This window comes from Papaver somniferum, chromosome 6, assembly GCF_003573695.1.
Source record: "Papaver somniferum cultivar HN1 chromosome 6, ASM357369v1, whole genome shotgun sequence".
Taxonomy (NCBI): Eukaryota; Viridiplantae; Streptophyta; class Magnoliopsida; order Ranunculales; family Papaveraceae; genus Papaver; species Papaver somniferum.
The window spans coordinates 23,540,077-23,550,090 of record NC_039363.1 but is presented as its reverse complement, the minus strand read 5'-3'; the positions used below and the strand labels follow the sequence as shown (position 1 = coordinate 23,550,090).

General features: G+C 38.3%; 1 protein-coding gene across 3 annotated transcripts; it reads left to right on the top strand.

The window, feature by feature from the left end:
• The first annotated feature begins 4,055 nt into the window (after positions 1-4,055).
• On the top strand, positions 4,056-8,315 carry LOC113287180 (protein RDM16-like). Of its 3 annotated transcripts, none has more exons than XM_026535858.1 (7): positions 4,056-4,429; positions 4,460-4,602; positions 5,723-5,992; positions 6,156-6,572; positions 6,697-6,891; positions 6,989-7,149; positions 7,255-8,315. In XM_026535858.1, exons 1-7 carry the CDS (start codon positions 4,132-4,134, stop codon positions 8,129-8,131), a joined length of 2,361 nt encoding a protein of 786 aa, XP_026391643.1. In that variant the 5' UTR covers positions 4,056-4,131; the 3' UTR covers positions 8,132-8,315. The 3 variants fall into 3 exon arrangements, with proteins under 3 accessions (XP_026391643.1, XP_026391642.1, XP_026391645.1); XM_026535860.1 differs by lacking the exon at positions 4,056-4,429 and having other exon boundaries at positions 4,529-4,602; positions 5,723-5,788; positions 5,871-5,992; XM_026535857.1 differs by having other exon boundaries at positions 4,056-4,602.
• Positions 8,316-10,014: the final 1,699 nt, after the last annotated feature.

Here is a 10,014-nt window from a genome sequence, read left to right as displayed (position 1 = left end):
TTGAAAGACACATCCGTTGGATGGTATCTTGTTATATTAACACGTAATGTTATATTTTGCCAAACTGTTTGTGCAAATCTTGTGGTTGCGTATCCATTTTTGTACTTTCCAGTTAAGTCCATTTATTTTGGTGGTAAATTTATAGGCTTTTGATGCTTTGCCTTCAGTTGGTATTATATCGAGCTTATAACTAGCACATGTGCGCACTCGACATGGTTTGGTTGAGTTCTTTTGTTTAAGCATCTTTAGTTGATTGCTCGACCAACTATTTACCATCAATATTGTTTTGGGAAGCAACCTTACATCTTAAATTTACGTGTTTGGTCCATAGTGTCACCTAACTATATATGTTGGTTTCGAATCATAAGACATTTAAAACCCTGAGCTGGTAATGTCTTATTGCAGATGAGACCGTATTCCCGCCGTTAGGGGAGGAAGTAAGTCGTTAAAAGGAACGGCGTGAAATGTCTCATCTTCTGTCGAGCTTGCAGTTGTTTTTGGGTACTTTTTGTGCAGTTAAATTAAACCCCAAAAACTATCATGAGCAGATTTGCCTTCGAAAATCAGGAAATTTTGGAACCAGAAGTGTCCAGAAATGAGATAATAATATTTCCGCCATGATCAGGAAGACTAAGATGCCACCTGAAGTTGGCATGACAACCTGCCACTAGAAGTTGGCGTGAGTAAGGTTGATAACTTTTAAGGTTCTCCCGTTTTAATCAGGGGGGGAAATGTCACCACAAGAAGTTGGTGAGAATTATGTTGATAACCTAAAAAGGTTCTGCCTTAACCAGGGGGAGAAAGACTGCCGTCTGAAGATGACACATATTATGTCGACAAATTTAAAGGCTACCCTTTGAATTCATGGATATGACAGGCATCACCTAAAGGTTGTAGTAAGAGATGTCGACAATCAAATAGGTTACCTGATTAAGCTTTATCCTGATCAAAGAAAGTTTGGCTGCCACTAGAATTGGCGTGAAACATCTCATTTATTTCTCATACCAAGATATTGGATGTAATTGAGGTGTTGGAGATTACTCATGATTAAAACAAATAACTGCAGTAGCTCTGGGAAAATATTGTTGGTCACTTGCTTTAGGATGCAGACACGGGAAGTTTTCTCAGCAGATTAAATCATGCATCTCGCAATGACCAAGTCGTGTGTTAAAACACGCTCGAGGCCTGAATAACTGTCTCATATATGCCTCTTAAAAGAGAGTCCAATCACTTTTCTAATGTGTAGTGCTCTTGAAGAAAGGCTACAGATAGTGCTCGTGGAGACTATTAGAATACGATCCACATTCTCTAATATTGAAACTGCTTATTGAACATGAGGAGATGATAATGCCCCTGAAGTGGCGCTGGTACCAGTCTATGAATTTTCATAAATGTGCATGCACTAGAGAATGTGTTAGATTGTATATGATTGTAGATTACTATTGACAATGGTGGTTATGTACCCCTCTGCAGAGGAACATCGACATCGTGATTGGTGGGCATATAGTCTATTCCCCTCAAAACAAGGTAGAGGATGGAATCTCTCCAAAAAGGCGCAAAAGATCGGATCCGACTCACACTGTAAAAATCACGAGGCATGAATATTACAGGTTGGTGTTTGAGATAAAGCGCAGAGAGAGTACTATTATCGCTTTAAGCGCGATACAGGGTTTCCTGCTGAACCCCAGGATTGGTTCTGTAAAACTAAAGTATTACCCTAATATTGATGCACTTTAGCGTGGTAGTCGTTGAAGGACTCTGATTGCATCTTGCTACGACTTATTATTGGTGATTATATTTGAATCTTTGAAGGATTCGATTTTCTGAATCAGGCAGCCACCTGACTTTGTGAACTATGTCAGGCTTGAAATCAAGTCATTATCACCAGTTAGAAGTGGATAATTTTGTGAACAATCCTTTGTGTGTTTTGAGTTGTTGAAAAATGACTAAATTCCGGATAAGTTGATGATATCATCCTTGACCTCTTAACGATCACTTAATAGCGCTAAAATCCACGCTTGAACTAAATTTTGAGATCTCGTCGAAATTGAAACATTTGCTCGACCTGAAGTTCGAGATCATGGTAGCATAGCCTGCCTGTATAGACTAGAGTATCCAATTTTGATACTCATGATACTTGTTGTGCTACTAAATTAGCACTATTACTATGTGATTCCCATAAATGGGAAGTGATCGATCTATCTGATACGTACGTAGAAATAATAATTTATGGTTTAGAAGTGCCATATACGAATATAATGTATACATTATCTTGTTGTGTGTTTAACTTTTGTTTTGCAGGTTACACTTTTAGAGGCTGAAATTGATTCTACGGTGTTTATGAGTTTACAAAAGGCCTTTCATTGTTATGCCTGAAGTTAAAGCGGAAAAATGAATTTGGTGTGCAATGATGGAGGATTTAAATGCGAGGTATACAATGGCGATTGTTCACCCGGCGCAAAATCTGGCAGTCAATCCTCCATAAACTGAACTTAGTAAAGCAGTTTTTCTAAAGGTTGTAAAATGTCCACACCACCAACCGCTTTAAGAAATCATGCTTCAGGGGGAGTAAACTCGTAGAATCATTGGCTGAACTTAAACGCGTTGTACTCTTTTTCCTTCGCCAAGGTTTTGTCCCGTTGGGTTTTCCTTGTCAAGGTTTTAACGAGGCAACATATGCGTGTTCAGCACCATTATCAGGCGACGTCCGTTGTACTCTTTTCCTTTGGTCTGGTTTTGTCCCACGTGGTTTTCCAGACGAGGTTTTTAACGAGGCAACATTAGCATCGACGCCAGCATTATTATGAACTTTGGGCACTCAGGTTTTGTCTCAAGTGGTTTTCCTGGTGCGGGCGTCCAGGTTTTGTCCCAAGTGGTTTTCCTGACGCCGTTTGTCAAAGAAAAACATTTTATGGCGGCGACCACCCTCATTCTAAGCTCAGGTTTTGTCCTAAATGGTTTTCCTGACGCAACTTTGACAGAAGAATCATTTCATGGCGGTGATCAACCTCACTCTAAGCACAAGTTTTTCTTGAATGGTTTTCCTGGCACAATTTTGAAAAAGGGGAGAAAATTCGTAACGACCATCATCACTTTAAAGCTGCCGGAGTTGTACTCTTTTTCCTTCGGCCAGTTTTTATCTCAATCAGATTTTTCTGGCAAGGTTTTAACGAGGCAACATCTGCGGATTTATCATTGTTCTGGGTACTCATGTTTTCCTACGTTCAGGTTTTGTCCCTCTGGATTTTCCTGACAAGGTTTTTAACGAGATAACAATCTTAGAACGATGATCAGGATTTAAAGACATGGATATCCATAGAATTTTTGGCACAATCAGTAATCGGATTATCACCCTTTACTCTCAAGTCAGGTTTTTTTACTGCACACGGTTTTTCCTAATAAGTTCTACACGAAGCCAAACAAGCTGCATCGGCAATATTATTGCAAGCTTCCAGCATTCAGGTTTTGTCCTAAATGGTTTTCTGGCGCAGCTTTGACAAGGAGAGAAAATTATTGACGGTCATCATCACTCTAAAGGATCCAAAATTTGCGCTCTTGTATTTACTCGGATTTTATCTCACTGGGTTTTTATCGATAAAATTTTATAAACAACATTTCTAGATCGGTCCCAAGGAGGAGTGTTATATACAGTCGGTGGTTGACCACCAGATAAGTACGAAGAAGGTATCTTGACTTAGTCAAGACATCAGTTGGAAATGTTCTTGTGACACGTTTTAGTGGACGTGGCAAGTATTGTCTTGTGTACAAGGGTCTATATATACCCACTTTGTAATGTTCGTACTTGAACTATGGAACAACAATAACAGAAGTAATATGAACAGACCTTTTCTCTCCACTAAATCGTGTATACTAACTTATGGTACTTGAAAAACCGTGAGCATTAAGATAGCTAACTCTCCCAGTGTCTATCTCATCTGTTGACAATGTTGGTAATGTTAATTAGTTGTTTGCACCCAATTTCATGTGCTTATGTGGAATCTTGGTGGATCGAATTAACAAAATATAATAGAACAATACTTTTAGCCACACATAAATATTATACTCAAATCTTTCTTTTGTCGAAGGGAAAAAGTTCGTCCTGGGAACAAACAGTAGAAACCCTAGAGAGAGATGGATAGGGTATCAAGCAGAAAATCCAGAGACGAAAAAGAGAGAGAATCAAGTCACCACAGTGATAATCATCGCGATCGCGATCGATATCGTGATCATAAGCACCGAAGTAGTACAGATGTGAGTGATTCTGCTTCTCATAAAAGGAAAGAAAGAGGCGAAGAAAGTGAAGAACGATACGAGAAAAGAGTTAGGGCTGAAAAAAGAGAGAGAAGGAAGTTTGAAGATAAGGATGCCGAAGACAGGGATTTGAATGGAACTTATAAAGAAAGTAGAAATTATGATGAAGAAGATAATAGTAATAATAATAATAATAATAATAATAATAATAATAATAATAATAATAATAGAGTGGAGAAAAGGGAACGAAGAAGATTTGGGGATAAAACTGAAGACAGGGAACGGATGGGTGGTGATAATGTTCAGAGTAATGTTTCTACCAACGGGAGCGGTTCCATTGCTGCTGCTAATGTAAGTTTTTTGTACTTCCTCTTTGATTTGTTTTATTTTGATCTGGTACTCAGTTTCAAGTGTTTTACTGTGAATTAGATGTAGGGTTGGTCATAACTGATGGAAATGTGATTGAAATATCGAAACCACGTTACTTGTTGCATAATTGTGCTGCAGTGCTGGTATACATTGGGTAGAAGTTAGCTCGTGTTCACCAACAATAGCAGTGTAGCTTGCTTGTTTGGCCTATGTTCTGTTTATCAGGCATTTCACTAATTTGGAGCTGGAGATCTCTGTAGTAGCTTCCATTTGGGTGGAATATGATGCTTATAGTGTTAGTTTGGGTTTAGTATAATTTTCATCTGAGTGTCCATTCCAGTTGTATGATTTTCTTTTTTTTTTCTTTTTCGATGTGTTTTTTTAATGTAGAACTTATTAAAAGGGCAATGTTAAAAAGCTGTTTTTATAGCTGAAGAGAAACAACCGACGTTAGGTTATGTTTTAAGTTGAGAACAGGGTTGATGTGGTTCATGAAACTGGAAAGATGAAGAGCAAATATAACAAAAGAAAAAAAGTAGAGTTGTTATTTGTAATTAAGTGGGAGATGTATGCAATTAGGTATCATTATTCTAATTGTTAAACAAGCCATATATAAATGAATGAAAATTATTATATAGCTTAGCTAGTAGTGTCTGGCATAAAGCTTAAGTATTAGTTTTTAAGTGTGAAACAAAGTTGTCTCACCAAGTTGACTCATGTCACTTTTTCTTTTGAGCTGTACCTTGTATAGGCCAAGGGATAAGGGTTATTACGCGAAGATGTTTTCCTGAAAACTGTGGGTCAAACCCTGCTGATCAAGCAGTGTATACTATGTCTTCATTGCTGGTCTGAACTTACTATGTGAAAGAAGACCATTGACAGTGGTGTGAATAATTATTTGTAGAGATTAATTACTCTTTTATAATGCTTTAATAGAATTGAACTGGTGCTTAGTGATCAATTGCTTTGTTGTATTTCTCAGTTTTCTATGTCGGCATTAATTTGAATGGGATAATCTTCTTAGTGTCAGTACATAAGAATTGGATTTGGATTATTTGAGTTTAGTGATTTTTACTTTGAGATGTGTTTTTCATTTTTGCAGGGTGCATCTCTGGAACCACACCAGATGACATCAAGGATTGGCCAGGATCACCCCCCTCCTTCCAAGGTATCTTCAATTTCTACAACCAATGAAAATAAGGGAGTTAATATTACCAGATCTCATGAGGTTCCTGGAAAATCTAGTACAGATGGGACAACATCTTCAGCTGCTACCAAAAGTGGAAATCTGTCTCTTGGGGCTTTAGAAAAAGCAAAGAAAGCGTTACAAATGCAGAAGCAATTGTCAGAAAAGCTAAAAAAGATTCCACAGGTAAGTTTATCAACCTTTATTTGTATTTGGCGATGCCTTCAGTTTGTTGTATGGATTTTCCTTTTTAACTAGTCTTTTTACTGCATTTTCATTTGAGCTTGTTGTTTTTGTGTTCACGACTCTTGAGTAGCAGATCCTTAATTTTTGTTCTCCTGGTGTATAGTTAAAGAAAGTTACTACACCAAGTTCTGATTCAACGCTGTCCATGGGATTAAACAAGGAGGTAGATAAAGCCCCAGTGTCGAGCGTGCCCCCTCCGACTGCTACACTAGTATCCCCACAGCCAGGTAATGCAACTGTCTCTGTTGGTGGCGTGAGTTCACTTCCTGGACTTGCAAATGTACCAAACATTGAGGCAGTAAAGAGAGCACAGGAACTTGCTGCGAAGATGGGATTTCACCAGGATCCAGAGTTTGCTCCTCTCATAAACATGTTCCCTGGGCAGATGCCAGTAGAGATTGCTATTCAACAAAAACCACCAAAAGCTCCTGTTCTACGTTTAGATGCACATGGTAGAGAAGTAGATGAACATGGCAATGTGGTTAATCAGCCAAAGTTGACTAATCTCAGCACCTTGAAGGTTTGTTTTCGCAGTGTCACTCTTTTGCCCCATTGGTTTGGTCTTGAATTGTTGTTTTCATTTACTTTCTTGGTCAATAACAACTGATGTTACTCATCTCTGTTACTTGAATGCGAAATCCCAGGTCAACATCAACAAGCAGAAAAAGGATGCATTCCAAATTCTGAAGCCTGAATTGGAGGTGGATCCAGAATCAAATCCTCACTATGATGAGAGAATGGGTATCAACAAGGCGAAACTGTTGAGGCCAAAGAGAATGAATTTTCAATTTGTGGAGGAAGGTGTGTGGTCAAAGCAGGCAGAGATAATTAAGTTCAAGGTTAGTACGTTAGACAAGAAACCCTTTTATCTGTTTTCTTATTAGCAGATTATTTGTTTGACGGTTCTCCTTATTATGAGTCATCATCTATATCTAGAGCCAATTCGGAGAAGCACAGGCAAAAGAGTTGAAGACAAAGCAAGCACAGCTGGCAAAAGCGAAGGCCGAGCCTGATATCAACCCGAATCTGATAGAAGTATCCGAGAGAGTGATCATCAAAGAAAAACCAAAGGACCCAATCCCCAAGGTCGAGTGGTGGTAAGTTGCTACTGTTGCTGTTATTCTTCTTTACTTTTGTTTTAAAAGTATACTCAATGACATTTTTTACTGATGTTCTTATAATATAAATCTTGCATGTATCAGGGATGTTGTGCTTTTGCCTTCTGGGAACTATGGTGACATCAGCGGTGACAGCATTACTGAAGACGAACTAAAAATGGATAAAATCACAATATATGTTGAGCACCCTTTGCCAATTGAGCCCCCAGCTGAACCTGCCCCACCACCTCCCCAACCTTTAAAGTTAACGAAGAAAGAGCAGAAGAAACTGCGTACCCAACGGCGTCTCGCAAAGGAGAAAGATAGACAGGAGATGATCAGGCAGGGTCTGTTGGAACCCCCAAAGTCGAAGGTCAAAATGAGTAATCTTATGAAAGTTCTTGGATCTGAAGCCACACAAGATCCTACGAGGCTTGAAATGGAAATTAGGAGTGCAGCTGCTGAGCGTGAACAAGCCCATGTTGATAGGAACATTGCACGTAAGCTCACACCTGCGGAACGCCGTGAGAAAAAAGAGAAGAAGCTCTTTGATGATCCAAACACGCTTGAGACCATCGTTTCTGTATATAAGATTAATGATCTCTCACACCGGCAAACTCGATTTAAGGTTGATGTTAATGCCCAGGAGAATCGCCTAACAGGGTGTTTGGTGATAACTGATGATATAACTGTTGTGGTTGTGGAAGGTGGCAATAAATCCATTAAAAGATACGGAAAGCTGATGCTTAAGAGAATAAACTGGGCTGAGTCTGTCAGAAATGAAGAAGAGGATATGGATGAAGATAATGACAAACCAGTGAACAAATGTGTGCTTGTGTGGCAGGGCAGCGTAGCTAAATCAAGTTTCAATAGGTTTGCTGTTCACGAGTGCAGAACTGAAGCTGCTGCTAGGAAATACTTCGCTGATGCTGGGGTTGGTCACTATTGGGACCTTTCTGTTAATTTTGCAGATGAATCTTGAACCAATATATTTCCTCTGTTCTCTAGTTAGGGATGAATCTGCATGAATATTATAGGCTTATTTTAGTTTGTCGAGAAAAATGCAAGTAAAACACAAGTTTCATCTTCCTTAAATCTGATGTTGCTACTGAAGAAATCCTCATCTCTTCATTAATTTTGCATAGCATTCTATTTTTGCTCTCTCAGACCAGTATTTCCCTGTTTTTTCCCATAATATCAGACAAAGTTCTCCAAATAATCGCATGAGACACTGGCTTAATCAGCTCAATCTAATTGCTACTAAGTTTACAGCCAGATCTTCCAAGCAAGTTTAATGTCCTAATCTAGGTTTTATCCAGCAGTCATGGAGATCTAAAATACTACGTCAGCGATTCAGCATATTCGATTTCTGAAAGGACTACGCAGAAACTAATTAATCTGATCCGGACTTGATTGCTGCAGCATGACTAGTTGATTCTTTTTTGAGAAGGAATCAATTCATCAATGTTATAAAAAGATGTGGTGTTTGTCTTTGTAATCAAAGAGTGGACATGATTAATCCGGAAGGCCCATCCCCGAGTCCCTGTGGTCCGGATGGAGTTTTTGACTTCGACGGCCAGGAAAATTTCAGTATTGTTACGTGGATGTAAGTGGGTCAACAAAATATGGAGCGGATGCTGCTCGGGGCTATATGAAGCCGTCTAAATATTCTACGTTGTTCCTGACCGTTGATGCTGAGCCTTAAGATTGTCTTTTCCACTATGTAATATCTGACTCACATAAAAGTTAGTTTTCTTTTTTGGATCCTTCTCCTCTCCTCTCGGAAATCAAGCTCAAAATCTAAACAATGGCGACTCTTTCACTGGACGAAGAAACACAGAGGAAAAATCATCTTTTAGTCTTAAAATTGCATCCCTAATTTTCCACCTTTTATTTCGGTGTTAATTTGATACTAAAAACCCATCTTTTTAATTCAATGATTTTTTCAGGTTGAATTTTTTTTTTGTTTAGGTTGAATTTTAATTCAGTGATAGCGTTCTTCCAAAAGATGAATTTCTGTAGAATACCATTTGTGAAAGTGAAGATGGATGTATCCTTTTAATCTTCCAAGCGGAAGAAACCCTAGTTTGGGATTGTTTCTTAGCTCTCTGTTCTCTGAGGACTCTAACCCTATGATATGTCTTTTTTTTATTTGTTTTGTTTGATTTCTCCTTCACCCTCTCATCACATGAATGATTTTCACGATTTTGTCAATTTGGGGAAGGTAAGTCTAGCATACGTATTCTCTCATTCTACATACCCTATTGTGCTTATCTAATTGCTTAAACCTCGGTTTTTTTTTAGGAAATTGGGTTTGTGAAAAATACTAGAACCACCCTACTATATCGGTTCAATGTTTAGAAGCCCCACAATATGGATCCTCCACTATCAACTCCATACTTTAACTTTTTGATACTTCTAGGCCCAGAATATTTATTTTCCGGGCTTCATAACAAAGTGACATTTCGTAATGCTAATTTTACCCTTTTCAATATATATAAGAAAAATCATAAGATCCATTCATTTCTCATTTTTCTTTCTCTCCCATCTCTCTCTCAGTTGCAGAGAAAATATATTTTAGGGCTTTCCTGAGATTCATTTTTCATATTCTGCTTTTAAATCTTCTACTAAAACAACGAGAAGAAGTTTTAGGCTTCCCTGTCACAGTTTTTCATCTTATACCTTTGTAATTTCAAAGATCGGTTGCATTTGATCGAGAGAGATGATATGGAAGATGAAGAAGATTTGTTTGATTCGAAACAAGATCAACTGCACTTGAAGATTCATCAACAGAATCAAATCGACCTGCAGATAAATTTATTTTATCATCATCTTTTAATTCAATTGAAGTTACCTTGAAATTAT